The sequence below is a fragment of the Puccinia triticina genome, chromosome 9A (assembly GCF_026914185.1).
Source record: "Puccinia triticina chromosome 9A, complete sequence".
In the NCBI taxonomy this organism is placed as follows: domain Eukaryota; kingdom Fungi; phylum Basidiomycota; class Pucciniomycetes; order Pucciniales; family Pucciniaceae; genus Puccinia; species Puccinia triticina.
Window position 1 is genome coordinate 5,683,354 of NC_070566.1, and position 16,591 is coordinate 5,699,944.

A 16,591-nucleotide genomic window follows, 5' to 3' on the forward strand; every position below is an offset into this window, starting at 1 on the left:
ATTAGAATCCGGACGAGGGATTCCCTTAACTTCATCGTTAAGATCACGCGGGCCGGGGGTCGGGATTGATTGGATTGCGATGAGATACCAGTGTGTGATGGTGCGAGGACGAGGGGCGAGGGTGCGTGGGCGAGGGGCGAGGGTGCGTTGGCGAGGGGCGAGGGTGCGGTCATCTTGCGATGCCGTCGAAGTCAGGTTCAAGAAAAAAAAAGTGTAAGCTCGTGACCGAGCTTCACTGATCTGAGCGTCTTGGGAGGTCTCAACGGGGCACGGTACAAGGTCAAACCTTGGAGGGAAACACTTCTGGAACCTAACTAGGGATGCATTTCAACTAGTCCAGGGGAAGTGTCAGTACTTCCCTGCTATTTACAATTTTAAAGATGAAGAAGAGGAAATGCTCACCTAGTCCAGGGGAAGTGTCAGTACTTCCCTGCTGGACTAGGAGGGCGCGGGTCGACGGGGTCTAAGAACTCGGTTCGAGGTGATTTGGTGACATCCTCGTGACTCCTTTGGTGAGGTCGCGGGGCGTGAGCTCACACCCAACTATCTTGTTTTATTGGGAGTACAACTTGGTGTTGAACTTGAGCCTTGATCTCAAACCTACCCCAACATGAAATTATGCTGTTTGTGAAGCTTTTAAGGTCAAACAAACTTTGAATATTGTTAAAGGTCAAGTGAATTGAGTCCTGGACTCCATATATTTGCAGCCCAACAATCATGAATCATCAGTCAAAAGGGAGAAAAAAAACAATCCTGAAACTGGACAGAATTTTGACTGGAATGGAGGCTCATTTTTATAAGCTGCTGAATTTTCTGTCAATGTGAATTACAACTGGTTCCACTGAAAAAGTGAGGATAGGTTCCTGCAACACTTGATGAATGACAAAAAGACCAATGTGGCTGTAGCACATCTGAAAATGTGTATCTTTTGAGCAGTACTTTACATGCAGGCAGTGAAACAAGAGGGGTATTCACAGTCAAATTTTACAAAACTTTGGAGCTAGATTTAAGACCTACATGACCAGAATTCAAGAATTTTGGTAAGATGGAAAGCAGCAGGTGATACTGATCAATCAATGCAATGAATCAACTTTTGAAAAAAAATGTTCATGAATACCTTAAAATTTGTCCTACAAATTTCAATTGTGAAACCCCCTAATTATAAAACACTCATGCTTGTATTTACCTTGATATCTGTGAGCCTGTGTCTCTAAAGTGACAACAGGACACAAGTAAGTTGGGTGGGCACTGACTGAATTTCTTGGGATAAAGAAATACAAGCAGTAGAGAGAGATGATCTTTTATTAAGATTTAATATGGGCCCAGCTCTACCTGGAAATGTAGGCTGCCAAATGTGCTGAAAGAGTGCAACAGTCTCCACTCACACCAAGGAAACGGTGGTGGGAATCAGAAGTAGGGTTTCTACTCTGCTCTGGTTTTTAAGGTCTTAACAAGAGATAACCTGATTGATCTTTGAGGGTTGGAAGAAGGGAAGAGAAGTCAAGAGCAACAGGGTTGAGATAAACAAGGTCAGTGAAAGAGGGTACTTACTGTCAATTAGAGATTGCCGAGTGGACCCGGGTACTTGTGGCGGGTGCGGATACCTGCGGTCATTTTGGGCATATTTAGATACTCAGACTTGGACCCAGCACCCGTAGGGCGGGTACCAGCGGTACCTGTGGCGGGTATCACGGGTACCGCCTACGATTCAACCCTCTAGCCGGTCTATGCCGGCTTTGAGGGTGGTGTAACCTCTTGATGACCGACACAGACCGGTCATCAAGGGTGTTTATACCCTCTCAATGCCTGACCTGGGCCGGGTATCAAGAGGGTGTATGTATACCCTCTCAATGTCCGGTCTGTGCTGGACACCGAGAGGGCATACAGTCTTGATGACCGGCACAGACAGGACATCAAGAGGGTGTGTGCATACCCTCCCAATGTCCGGTCTTAGCCGGTCATCAAGAGTTTACACCACCCTTGAAGCCGGCATAGACCATCATTGAGGGTGTATATACCCTCTTGGTGCCCGGTCTGGGCCGGATATCAAGAGGGTATGTCTGTGTGTGAATTCTTGAGGTCCGGTCTAGGCCGGACATCAAGATTGGATGCCCTCTTGGTGTCCAGCACATACCAGACATCAAGAGGGTATACATACACCCTCCCGATGTCCGCTCTGTGCCGGACATCAAGAGTGTATGCCCCCTCGGTGTCCAGCACATACCGGACATTGAGAAGAGGGCATACATACACCCTCCCAATGTCTGCTGTGTGCCGCACATCAAGAGTGTATGCCCCCTTGGTGTCCAGCACATACCGGACATTGAGAGGGCATACATACACCCTCCCGATGTCTGCTCTGTGCCGGACATCAAGAGTGTATGCCCTCTTGGCTTCCAGCATGTGCTGGACACCGAGAGGGTTAGGTTAGCGGGGGCCATGATTGCGCTGCAAAAGGTCGTCCGCGACTGCTTGTCTCCAGAAATTTTGCAGCGGGTACCTGGACGGGTACCCGCCATCCAAAATTTACATACCCGGACCCGCACACGGTACCCGCCGAGGGCTGGCGGGTACCCGCCCACAGATACCGGGTACCCCCCACGGGCGATCTCTACTGTCAATATCCTGTGGTGATACTGGGAGTGAAGTGGCCTCTGGTTAGTTATCCTGGGTTGTCTCTGGTGGTTTTTCTGGTGTGCTGAAGTCTGTGTATCCTTCAGCTGCATGTGGGATCCTGACTTCAAATGTTTTCACAGTTTGCTTACATAATTATATATGCAAAAGTGGTTGGAGCACCTGGTAGCGCTTAAATGTAACTTCTGCGCATGCGCGTCACAACTCAAGAATTCTACAAAGGAGGTACAAGTTGTTGGCGCGCCTGGTAGCGCTGCCATGTCACAATTGCGCAAGCGCACCATAACTCAAAAACTCTGAGAAGGAATATAGTTACAAATAATTGGTAAGCTGAAACTGGGGTTAAAATTGCATGAGAAAAAATAATCTGAAGTCAAAACAAAGATATCTCTTAAGATGAAAAATATATAAAGGAGTTTTAGAATGAAAGGGTAGAAAAGGCAGAATTTAGGCCAGCTGCGCTGGCTCTAAGGCTGGCAGTATTGAATAATATGTTAAGAACAGTGTTAAATTTTGATGTTGATCTAACATGACAAATTTATTGGCATTTAAATTCAACTTGCAATGCTATACAAACCTAACCAAGCCTCCCTTGCCCGAGCATTCCCAGAAGTTTCAAATTTTTACTAAAGGTGAGACCTGCATTCTGTTTAAATAATGTTTACATCATTATGATTTGCTTTTGATTAAAATGAGGTCTAGGACTCAGGGCTATACTTGATTCAGGCCCCTTGGGAGAAGCAACAGGAGGCCATGCTGGCTCATGCGCCTGGTCGCGGATGAGGGAGAGGGGTTAGACAGATACCCTGAAAGTGAAGTGGTGTAGCCGCCTTAGATGCCAAGGCTTGAAATGCACGCTCCCCCTTCTCTGTGCTTTCACTGTTCCGGACTCCTGGCGAGCAATCTGGTTGCCGGCGGGGCATTGCCAGATGGCTGATTAAAATGAGCGTAAAGCCTGCGGGGGTGTCCGTTGCGCGGGTGGCAACCTTTTGTGCCTTTGGCCGCTGGGCTTGGGCCTTGGGCCGGCGGTGGGCTGTGGAGTTGACGCCCTGGGGGTGCGGCGGCGTAGCCGCCTTGTACTCTAGTTAATCATAGTCAAGGGGAAGTGAGATCTGGTAGAAAAAAAATATTTTTTTCTTTGGTTATTTTGTATTTATTTAATACTAGTTAGTCCAAAAAGATATAAATCACATACTTTTCACCACTCTTTTCAATGTTAATAATCTTTATAAGTTGATCATGGCGGCAAGCCATCCCAAATAGTCCAGTATCATCACATCCCTTCCAGGTGCTTGCATTTCTGGTATCGGCAGCAGCTGTGTGTTGCTCAGTACACCGGTCCTAAAATATTCCATAAAAAGTTAAAACCAATGTCAGTGTTTTGTATGTTTGGTTCCAAAATATCAGCTCACAGTGGCTTCCAATGTTGAGCTTGGCTGAATATTTTCCAGTAGATCTACCATGCTAGATACCTCTGATGGTTGAATAAAAAGGCTTGGGGTCTTGAGGCTTTCGGAGATCTCAACACTTGCTTTGAGGTGCCTCCGGTGTTGGAAGTTACCATCCATGCACAAAATATAATCAGGCTCATCTTCCCTTTTTCCAACCACTTCAGGTCCATAGCACTTTGGACAAATATCAGCAATTTTGTCCATTGGACTCATATTCATCACCTCTTCTACTAAATCCTTCTCTCTTCAAAGCATTTCCCGATAAGCATCAACTGCAGAAGACAATGGCTTCCTCCATTCACGTGTCTAAATAAAAATTGTATTCTTTTGAGCATAAATGCATTGTTTTCCCAAATTAATATCACTCACACTAAATGATCCTTCTGAATCGTTGGTCTTGGGGGGAACCAATACAAGAGGGTTGTTTGAATCCAAAAATTCATCAAGAGCTTCAGAGAAGGGTTGCATTGCTACCGCACAATGTTTCCAAAGTATATGGTGTAGTTGTAGAAGACGAATTGAGAATGCTGTCCTGGGAAATCTTGGACTTGCACCTATGTACCCCATCTGAATAAGCCTCACTTGATCTGGTTGGCATTCACAGAATCTGACTTGTGACTCTTTACGTGCTGAAATATTGATTTAATCAACATATGCTTTTGGAAGGGCAGCAAAAAATCAACAGAAGAGCTCAACTTAAAATATCTACAAGCACCACTTGCCGTTCTCGGTTTTCTGGACATTCACATTCAGGTTTCCAGTCTTTATTCCATTTTTCAACATCTCCCCAGCTTGATGTTTTTGCAGAACAGTTGTAAAACCATGAGAACATTTGACTATACACCTCTTCCCACTGTTTTGCATCCAGTTCACGTTTACGCTTGTTACGTTCACTTTGCAGATAGTCAATCAAACCTTGAACTTGTGGGTCATTTGGGTTGGGATTGATATCGTGGTCAATGGGCAAGTTTTCAGGATGTTGGATTGGGTTTTGGACTTGATTTTGATGAGCAGAGCCTGAGGTTTGGGAATCCCCAGTTGTAGGCAGCTGCATCAAATTCATGAATTGGTGACTTGCTCGGTTGGTTTCTTCAGAAAATGCCACTCCTTTGCTAGTCTTTGGCTTCCTACATCTCTTCCGCTTGTTCTTTCCTCCGTCACCCTCAAAGCCCCGCATTTTCTATCCCGGTTACCTGATAATAATTATCTGGTGCGTTATCAGCTTATACCAATTGAGTTTGAAAAGATTTGACAAGTACCATACCTTCTGTTGTAAATGTCTTCCAAGCTGAACGTTGTGGATATTGTGTTATGTAGTTTTGGGAGTTTGCAATCAGGTGAAGTGCCCCTGACACAGAGACACTCGCCCCAAGTTTGCCCTTTGAATGGGCTTGGGCCTTTGATGTTTCAGGATATCCTGGCTCAAAACACTTCGATCCTCACCCTCAAAACACTTCAATCCTCACCCTTGCCTTCCACCAGGCTTGGTACAATTGCAACATTGTGTAAAACATGCATGCGCGTCCGCTGTCCAAAAACAAGGACCAAGATATTATGTTTCCTTTTTCTTTTATCCTGACTATGTTTTTCTATGTTGAGGGCCTTGCCCATTTTGGCTCGTCCTTCACCTGTTTGCTGTTTGTAATTGTCTCACGTTGGTTGTGAATTGGCTGAATCTTAGAACTTATGTACTGAAGCACGTCAATGACAAAACATTCATCATTTAGTTGCATTTTAAAGAGGAAGTTACATAACTGGCCTAAACATGTGATAAAACAATGTTATAATGAAGTGGGAGAGAGGATACAAGAAAGATTGATGCCATATTTTGGTTCCCTCCACCCAGAATCAAACTTCATGAGAGATGGAAGGAATAGGCTGGCTCTTTTATGGCAATGGTCCCCTTTTCAGCAGCTATTCTTGACTCAAATACTCGGGAAGCTAAAGTACTAGAGATTTTGACGTATCCATAATTGAGTATGTCTCAATTCATTGCTGGTGTTTGAAAGCTGGTACTTACATTAACACATGTCATAACGGAAGGGGCGCTTTGAGCCGAATTGTATAGCTGACGCTGGCACCGTAAACTTCTAACAGAGTCGGAAGCACGAGTGCATTAAAGCGCCGGACGACCTGTTCGCGTGAAGTTGATTGAAGCATTTCACTTCGATGAGCAATGGCTGCTTCTTTGTTTGACTCCTTAATTTGTGACGAAGAGCTGTAGGCGAGAGCAGCCAGTTCCCTGGCTGAAATATCAGGCTTGACATCTTCGTCCATCGCGGATCGGACACCAGGAAAAGAATTGGTTGTTTCATTGAGTGGCGCGGGTGCCTCTGGAACACTGGTCGAGGAGTCTTCTTCATCTTTCATCGCAACATTTTCCTGCGGGGTTGTCGGCTTTTTGGCGAGTTTCGAATCGAAAATACCACCTGAAAAAGCCCCTGTTTCAGCTGGAAAGAAGTATGATAGAGAGGATTTCGACACTAAGACAATGAGCTTACTTTTCGGCAGAGGGGGTAGAACTTCAACAAAAAGATTGATTGCTTGTTGAATTTGACTAAGGAAAAAATGAAATGTTAATAAGTTGCATCACTGTGTAAGGGTACTAAGGAGAGTTTTTGGAAACAGAAACCTACTTCCTATCTTTCCGCATCAAAGCTTGGGTGATAACCGAGGAGTTGCTGGTCAGCTCGAGAGCAAGATCGTGTTTGTCAGGAATCTCCGGAGGAGTCTGCCCAACCAATATGCCATAAACTGTATCAGCAAGACCAGCATCCAGGAGATTGGTCGCTACTTCGGGACTACTCCTGCCGATATTGGTAAATGATTTGAGGATTGCCGAGAAGATATTGTCGCTGATCTTGGTTCCACCGACAGGCGACAGGAGAGCAGTCAGAGACAATAAGACATCCGGCGTTAGCAATTGCTGGAGCTTGTCGGGATGATGCCGGTAAGAGTCGGTGACGCGGGTGATAGCAAGGACAGCTTGTTCCGAAACTCTTTGATCTGAGTACGATAATATTTTGCGTAGGATGGGGAATACGTCTCTGATCATTTTGAAACTTTCACTAGATATCGAGCTACAGCAATTTGCAGCTGCTGTGACGGCCGTACGTTGGACATTTGTAGAGAAAAAGTCGAGATACTGCAGGAGTGCTGTCAGCCCCCCTTCCCAAACAATCGATGAGGGCAACTCTTCCGAGATTTTCTCAAGGGTCTGGAAGGCAAAAGGAAATAGGGTGAGTAAAAGGGAGAAGTGTGTAATATAGCTGGGGAAAATCAACATACACTCAGAGACTGTTCTGCTAAGTCAATGAAATTTATCTCCAAGAGTTTTGCGCAGAGAACTGGTACGGCCCCATGATGAACAACGGTATGTGCACTGCCGGGTAACGCTTCCATCAAGTTGGCCAGACAGCGGGAGGCTAATAACATCTGTTCGACTTCGGTACCCGAGCTAGGATGATTGTGCGAGCTTGAGCTACTACCAGTGGCTGTGAGGGCGGCGACCAGGGCGACTTCGTCTTCTTCATCTTTGGATTCATGATGGTCGCTTTCTCCACGCAGGATGGCCACTAGTTCGCGGGCAAAGGAGTCTGTTTGGAAGTATCCAGCTAGAGTATCTTCAGTACTGACTGCCAATATTTCAACGAGCTCTTGCAAGGCTACCAATTGACTGGTGGATGATCCGGAGCCTCGGGCCTTGAGGGATTGAAGGATATTCTTGAGACGATGGGTGAACCCGGCCATGATCCCACCTAGACCGCGCAAGCCACTGATACCCATGGCATCTAATCCGGCAAGAGTCCCTGTAATGAGAGGATCAGTCAAGGCCGGAACGTTGCGATGTAGTCGAGGAACGATGGATGGATGCTACTGCTGCCGTGACGACCAAGCGAAGACGGAACTTGAAGGAGGTCCTCGTTGAGCAAGCTCGATGTTGTAGAGATGTGTGATTTGGATCGTGAACCTCCAGCGGTGACATTTGATATTTTGGTCTTGATGGAAGAGTGTAAGCCCGACGGGGTTGATTGGGCAAGACAATGGAGGACTTCCCGTGCGATCTGGGAGTCTCGCAGATGTCAATATAGATCCTCACGCCTTCTTGCCAAAATATAGAATTGTAATTGTCCGGCAACTTGGCCAAGCGGAGTTCAACCATCTCAAGGGCATACATCACAAGTGAATTAACACTAAGACAATGATCTTACTTTTCGGCAGAGGGGGTAGAACTTCAACAACAAGATGATCAATTGTTTGTTGGTTTTGACTAAAATAAGTTACATCGCTGTGTAAGGGTACTAAGGCCAGATTTTGGAAATAGAAAGATACTTCCAATCTTCCCACATCAAAGCTTGGGTGATAATCCAGCAGTTCCTGGTCAGGTGTAGAGCAAGCTAGTTTTCATTGGGAATCTCCGGAGGAGCCTGCCCAACCTCCTCCATAGAAGGTATTGGCAAGACCAGCATCCAGGAGATTTGTCAGAACTTTTGGGCTACTTCTGCCATTGGAGAATGATTTGAGGATTATCAAGATTATGCTGTTGCTGATATTTGTTCCGCCAACTATGATTAATAATGAAATAAATGAAGGGAAATCAATTGGCTATATTGGATAAGATGGATACAAATATTCTAATAATCAAGTTTCAAGTGGGTGGCTGGGCAGTCTGAGCGCTTGGGAACATTCATGATTCTTTCGCCTCCTGGATGGGAGTTGATCCAATGCTCACTGAAGTCTAGGACAAGGTACTTAGCAAGATCATAACGAGAGACACGGACTGGGTTGAAGCCACTTGAGGAAAAGAAAGCCGAATTTATGAGAGAGCAGATATACGTGTTTGTTCTCTTCCAAACTGGCTCAATAATGTCGTCAATCAAAGGGGGCTGCAGCAAGTTCACCTTTGCCACTATTGAAACAAACAGGAAAGCCTTGGATGCTGAGATAAATGAGCGGTCAGAGGGAGTGAGTAAAAGCCCCCGAATTCCAGCCACACAGAATGAAGTGATGAGTTGAAAAGAAGGTCTAGATGTATGTTCAGATGGTAGCTTTGCCCATTGTTCTGCGTAAGTATGTGACACTGTTTCCAATCGATGCATTTTACAGCGACCTTTGAGGATAGCATAAGCAAGCAGCATTTGATGGATGGTCTCGACCAACTTGTCCAGTGATAAGAAACTTATTTTGAGTTCTTTTGATTTAGATGAGATCTGAAAACCATTGGTGATGCATTGAATAAAATATTTGATGATTGAAATTTCAGGTTCAAGGTGATTTTCACCTTCTTCTGGTGCAATGTAGACTGGGAGAGCATTGATGTCCTGGGAAATGAGTGAAATGGCCTGAAAGATAACTGATGCCCACTTCATCTGCATTGATTCTGAGGGGTGACAGAAGAGTTGAAAAATTGAAGAAAGCTCTGATCCAATGTTGTTGTTGGTTTCAATGTCTTCTTTCTGGCCTTCACTGGGAAATCTCCAAATGTCTGGTTTGAAGAATGGCTCATTTTGGTGAGGCGAAATTAAATCTGGACCTAATCAATCAAAATCAAATTCCATCAATAACTATGAATTTAAAATGTAATTTCAATAACTATGAATTTAAAATGTAATTGATGAAATTATGTTTACCCTCTAGTCTCAATTTCTTGAGCCATGATTTCATGGTGACATCAACACGATTGATACTGAGCCTTGAGGAAAGTTCACAACTGTACTCATTTAGTGGCTTCATTCTATGTGTACAAATGGAGTAAAGCTGATTAATAGATTCAAGTGCCATTTTGTAGCCACAAGAGCCAAGGGGCCTGGTGTAAATCTCGTGTATTGGGGCAAGCTCATTTCTGTATTTCATTGTGACTAGCTGGTTGGTAAGCAATTCTTGGGATCTAGGATTTGCATCATGCTGGTTTCTTTCATGATTTAAGTTGGTGTTAACAGGAGGTGTGCTTTCCGCATTTGATTGATGTTTTGGTGCCAAGTTTGACTGCTTTTGAACAGTTTTTTTCTTTTTGGGCTTTTTTGACTTGTGTGCAGAGGGATGAGTGCTGATGATTTTTGAAGAACAAGGATGGCATTGGGAATCTGACTGCTGGCAAATTTTTTTGACTGATTTGCAAGTACGCCTCAATACTTGCCTCCGCTTCCCAAGCAGTTCTGGTTTGCCAATTTTTACCTGATCATCTTGTGGTAATGGTCTTCCTTCAGTGACATCTGTGTGTAGCAAAATCAAGATATCAGATGCCAGAAACAAGGGAAAGTAGATGGCTTTAGAGACTGACCTTTTGAGAGTTTATCAACAGCCTCAATTACCTGTCTGGTGAGATGGCAAACCTCTCGTGGAAGTTTTGAATTTTTCCAGACAAACTCTAGTTGCTTCCGTGCTGCCATCATGTTGTTCAGGAGCTCTTCTGCTGATAAAATTTATTTTTCAATTTCATCATCTGATTCAGACAGGTCACTTGAATCTTCACTTGAATCAGAGGTTTCAGATTTTGAGTCAGAATTGGAGTTGTTGCCTGTATTATCCCCTGGTACAGTAGAAAGAGATCAAAGTTCAACATCAAGGGATAGTTTGGGGAAGTAGAATTTTATTCTTACCAGTAGGATAAACTAAACATCTGACTTGTTGATCCCGCATTTCAAATCCTCCAAAAACAAGGTCTGATTCGGAAAGTGCAGTAACACATCCATCATACAATGGTTTGCTGATTTGAACTGAGAAGGCAAAAAAGGTGAAGGGACTGTTGAGGGGTCGCACTGATTTGACGGTTTGGTGATAGAGGAGATTTGAGGCCCAGAACATATCAGTCCAACCATCTACTGCATTAAAATCAACCACAGTAGATATTCCTGGAAGAAAAAATTGGCCATATTCAATGTCATAGCCACCAGCTTTACTTGCAGGTTCCCCAGAAGCCTCCTCTATTCCACACCAGCCGCCATATGAGATTGGACCAACATCATTGTCTATGTGTGCTTGGTTGGAGAATTCACCCCATGTTGCAGTGAGATTTGATGCAAAAGGAGTTGAATTTGAATTATTGAATTCCAGGTCACCAAAGCCAGGCACTTTAGCTTTTTGCATCTTCTCAACAGCTTGAAGAAATAAACCAGGGGCAAGTTTCTTAAATCTGCTTGCTATGATTGACTCAATCTTTGGTAGTTGAAGTATGAGATTCTTCCACTCCAAGTAATCTTCTTCAGTTTGTATGTTTGAAGGTGTGTAGGTGCCTGGTTTGAACATGGCAATATTAATATTTATGATGGAATTTTTTTTAATCAATAACTAATGATTATGGGGACTTACCAGCATGTTCTGTGGGTTCATATCCCTTTCTCCAACCAAACCCCTTCATAATTCCAGTCAGGAAAGAGCTGTTTGTTTGGGTATTGTAAAATTGCCCAAGTTGCACAAGAGTAGTGGTTAAAAATTGAATATCTTTGAATTCTTGAGGTGTCATATCTGACCATTTTGTTTGTTTGACAAGAAGACCTAGTTCACAGTTGAGGTTTGTCAGTATTGCTGTTGGGGCTTTTGGATTGATCAGATGTTCTGCTTGTTCAAGGAATTTCTGGGTTTCATCAATTGAAGCAACTTCTGGGAATTTGATTTCTTCATGAGATGATATTTGATCTATACTTAAAGTCACACAATCTGCAATGATATCATTGGAAATGCACTGGCCAGTTTGAGGATTTCTTGTAATATTTTGTATGTAAAATTCACGCTTAGCTTGATTGTCTCTTGGTTTGAGGACGGATGTTGCTTGAATGCTGGGGTGGACTTCATTGAATGATGCCATTATAGAAATATGAAGGAGCGGAAGAGAAAAAAATATGCTTGATGATTATGAGACTGAATATCATATATTTTTCAAGAAAACTTCACATAGTCTTGAACACAAAACAAAATAAGAAGTCTCATGATTCTTCTGGTTTGTTTCACACTTCACCCCAATGTGACACACATTTGCTTGCTAGCTTGGGGAATTCCACAATTGTGTAGTTTCACTGCCATGCTTTCCAAACTGGCTCTTATGTTTCAGAACCTTTCATGGAATTATGTTTCGGCGGGCGCGATGGCCTCTATTTATAGGCGCCATCGGGCCTGAGTAGGAATACAAAAGGTACAATAAGATCTATGAGATCTTACAAGAGAGAAACTAGGGTGTAGGCCAGAAGGCCGATAATAGTAATACAGCAGATACGAAAAAGCTTGCGTTTGGGGGGTCTGAAAATCCGACCCCCAGGCTCAGAAAAAGCCACACCCAAACAAAGCCACAGAGAGATACAGGACCTGTATCTCTCTGTGGTTTCCATACCCCCCACCCCCCGATGCCGGCACCATATCCCCCCCCCCATTCCGGCCGCACCCACCCCAGCCATCCTCGATCCCCCAGCCCCCCAAATCCCCCCCCCCCCACTCAGCCCGTTGTGAGTTTCTCAATCCCTCCCTCGTCTCTCCTTCCTGGCTTTGGCTGACCCACCGACCTCTGCACCCTCCCCCCAGGCCTGAAACCATTGGACCAGCCGAGATCAGTCGAACACCCCGCAGCAGAGCATTTGCCCGCTTTGCAGGTATGTAAATTTGGAACTTTGTTATTCTTCATCCTCCGGCTGACATCCCCTGGGGATCTCACACGCTCAGGTATCAACGGCCAATGGACCACCAGTTTGACTCACGAATCCCGCCACTCCCCTTTGCAAACGAGCCCGGCGGCACCCAAGAATCCTACTTGGGGCCGTCTCTGGGCGATGTACCCGACTCAAGATCGTACGTGCTATTCAACCAGTCGCAAACGCAGGCGTTCCCGTCGCAATCGCAAACCCAGCCCCTTCCTTCCCCGAATCACGGGCTACCCAACAGCCAGGCGCCTGCCCCGCGACCACAGCCGCTGCATGCGTATCCACAACCACCCCAAGTACCGCCCAACTTGCAGCCGCAACCCCACTCCTCGCCGCCGCGCTCCCAGGTCGCCTCTCCCGCCCACCCACCACGCCAGCAGCAATCAAAGTAATCCGCCGCGTCCAAATTCAAGGGCCCTCCAAGGGCAATCATCCTTGAATTTGCGGTTTTTGCCCCTTCGGTTGCCCACGAGATCGCCCTAGCTCAGAAGGGGAAACCGATGCCGGCCGTGCCCGAATGGTCAAAGTTAGGCCACGCAGGCGTCATTACCTGGATGGTCCACCTCTCGGACTACTCGTTTGACTTGTTCAAACGAGATTTCATCACAAGGGTGTCGGTCGATCGCGAACATGTCTGCACGCATTTGAGGAAGTTGGAGTTGGAGGGCAATAAGATCCAGTGGCGGTGCACGATCCACAACAATCTTGTTTTCGGAGTCGCCCGCAACACGGCAGTCACATCCGAGGAAGAATGGTTGAACTTTGTGACGGAGGTAGCTTGCAACCCCGGGAATGAGGTCAAAGTGAAAATCACCATGCAGGACCCATCAGTCCTGGAGAAGCAGGCTGCCGCGGTGAGATCACTCTTTCTCATTTGGAGCTTTTGATTGGATGGGCTGACTTTTGTAACCTTTCCCCAAAGGTGCGAGCTCAAGACGAAAACCTGGCCCTTATTCATGCGCCAGAGGAAACGCGCCTGGCGCTGCAACGTAAGGCGAATCGCTTGGTGATGAACGTAAGTCATCCTTACGGTCTTTACGGTCTACTTACGTTCATCGCTGGTTTTGGATGCTGACTGCCTCCTCAGCCAAAGGCCGATGTAGACTCAGCTGAGGTAATACAGATTGTGGGCGACCTGACAGCGCACATTATCGCGAAGTACGGTGGGAACACCGAGAACCTCCGGATTAAAGACCCGCTCAATTCGTCCAAGGCCTTGATTCCGATCTACACGAATAAATTGTGGCAGTGGGCACGGGCCATCCGTCACGGGGCCCCAGGAGTGGACTACGACAATCCCCCCAGGTCGAAGGACTTCGTAAGCGAAAAAGTTCCCATCCTCACCCTAGACGAGGTCGCCGAAAAGGCGCCGATCCATCGCAAAGGCAAAGGCGGCGGCAAGGCCGCCAAATCCAACTCCGCCACCCCAAAGTTCACTCCAGCCCGGGTCACCGCAAACGGGATCGTCCGCCCCCCCCGGATGATCCATGATACACCGACGCCGGCTCGGGTTGGTTCGGATCGCGCGAAGGCGGGGGCCTCGCGGGCAACAACCAGTACACCCCAAGCGGCGCCGCCACCGATTCAACCCCCTTCACCTCGGATCCCAGTGCCCGCCGTGTCCTATTGGGGGGATCCTTGCGACGGCGAGATGGCTCCTATATCCCAACCACGCGTCCCCATAAACGCCCGGGTGGGGGTGCCCATCCGATCAGAATCCCCTCAGGGGTTGCCTGACGTCAACTAGCTGGACCGCCTGAGCCCGAGTGCCCCGGGGTCGCCCTCCGAGTCGCAGGCCAACTCGTCGGACACCAATCACTACCCTGAGGACCCAGCCGAGCATGACGCAATGGAGCGTGCACTGCGCCCCTTCGCCCGGCCGCCAGCTAAGTCCCCACAGCAGTCAATCTCCGTGGCCAGCACGGAAATCAAGTGCGTCTCTGGTGGAAAAGAACACCTGGCGATCAACCGTTCGCCTGTCCGCAAACTACCGCGCAGCCCGGCCACCAACGGGGTAGCTCACACACTGAGTCAACTTCAATTCAACCGACACCGCTCACCGCCTTGCCGGGACGCTAAATCCCCAACTCGCAAGGCTCCGGGGTCCGGGGCGTCTTCCGCTATCCAGCTAGGCTCGGGCCGCTCCGCAGCCACCCGCCTGGAAGTCTCTGGGATCGAACCGACTGAGGTGGACTCCCTAGACGGGTGGGTATCCAATTCTTTGCCCAAGAATAGCTATGGCCATCAGTACCCCGGACACCTCAACGCTGCTGGCCGCGCGCTCACAATGGAGCAATTCCTCGACCACTGCAATTTTCATCCAAACAACCCAAACCCTCGGGCGTTAATCAACATCTCGCTGGTCAGCCATTGGAGCTTCTTCGCGGAGACCAACCTGGCGGATTTACGGTCCATGAACTATCCGATACCTCTAGCTCGGCAGCTCTTGACTGGGGCGCAGACTTTAATCCCTACCCACTATGATCGATCTCCATCCCATTAGGCCATAATGAGTGTTTGGAGGGTTGCTCAACATAGGAAGTTTTTTTTTGCGGGCGGCAGCCTTTTTTTTTCTTCCTGATGAGACCCATAGCAGCCCCCTTCCTTTCTTTATCCGATTCCTATCTTGGTTATGTGTTTCTTTTACTCTTATATCCGTGACCACCTTTTTCCATTTTATCTTAGTTATGTTTTCCTCTTACTCTTATATCCGTGACATTCTCTTAATGGAATGCATACATATATCTTAGCTCCAATAAACAGACAGTGCGGGCGGGCGCCAGTCTTGGGCCCGCCGGCTCCGCCGGGATGTGAGTTTGACTTTGCCTAAAATGTCCGAGTCCCTCTGCGGCCCAGTTTACCGCTGGGGCCCGGGGACCGTCTGCAAATAGAAAGACTTTGCCAAAACTGATGGGGCCCGGGGGCCGTCTGCAATTGTCCCTCTGGGGCCCAGCAATTTTTTACAAGTCACGGAATTGCGCGTGGGGCCAGACAAGATGACTCATTAATTTGAAGTACCGGCCGGCAAGGACAAGTCCCCACCACAGACGTAATCTTTCCAAGTCCTGGCCCACAAAGATAGACCAGTGCCCACGCAGCCTAGTCACGTAGGCCCACCATATCTCACAAGTCCCCACCAACCGGCTCAGAGGCCGGCTCAGAGGGATGCGCTCAGAGGGCTCCTTATAAAGAGGCAGAGACTCGAGACTATTTAATTCTCATTTGAAGAAGTAAAGAGGAAAGGAACAATAAAATAGCCAAGAAAGACAACAAGAAAGCGAGTCATTAAAAAACTATCAGGCTCAGGCCCTGTACCCACTGCCCCAAAAAAAATTTTGCATCAAATTGGGGGTGGCAATCCTTGGGAGCACCCCCTTGATAATGTCGGCGTCCAACTCGGTCCCGGTGAGCATCCGATGTCGTTTGAGGTGCGATTTGAGGTTTGAGAAGACCTTCTCAATCGGATTCATGTCCGGCGAGTAAGGCGCTAAATATATCAGCAACACCTGATTTTCCGCGCAAATCTCGGCGATCCGTCCTCTATGGTGAATTGCTGCATTGTCCATGATGAGCACGCCGTTCCTGCCAGGGAACGGATTCATCACAGGCATCTGAAAAAATTGAGACAAGTACATAAGTAAGCTGCTGAGGTCCGCCAAAGAAAAAGCAAAAAAAAAGGAATCCCTACCAGAACATCCTCTAAAAAGTACTCGATGTCAACGCGACGCATTGTCCCCTCCTGCGCCATCACACATAGCATGCCATCGAGTGAAACCGCCGGACACACCGAGATACGGGGCGCATCGTGAGCACGAGGGATTCGTTTCGTCCGACGGCCGCGGGTTGACCACGCACGATCGCGTGAGTGGGTACCAAGAG

At 47.1% G+C, this 16,591-nt stretch overlaps 1 protein-coding gene across 1 annotated transcript; it reads left to right on the top strand.

The window, feature by feature from the left end:
• Nucleotides 1–13,212: 13,212 nt before the first annotated feature.
• PtA15_9A550 (uncharacterized protein) lies at nt 13,213–14,459 on the top strand (the record flags this gene model as incomplete). Its single annotated transcript, XM_053172771.1, has 2 exons — nt 13,213–13,566; nt 14,145–14,459. The coding sequence occupies 2 exons, from the start codon at nt 13,213–13,215 to the stop codon at nt 14,457–14,459; spliced, it is 669 nt and encodes a 222-aa protein (XP_053023978.1).
• Nucleotides 14,460–16,591: the final 2,132 nt, after the last annotated feature.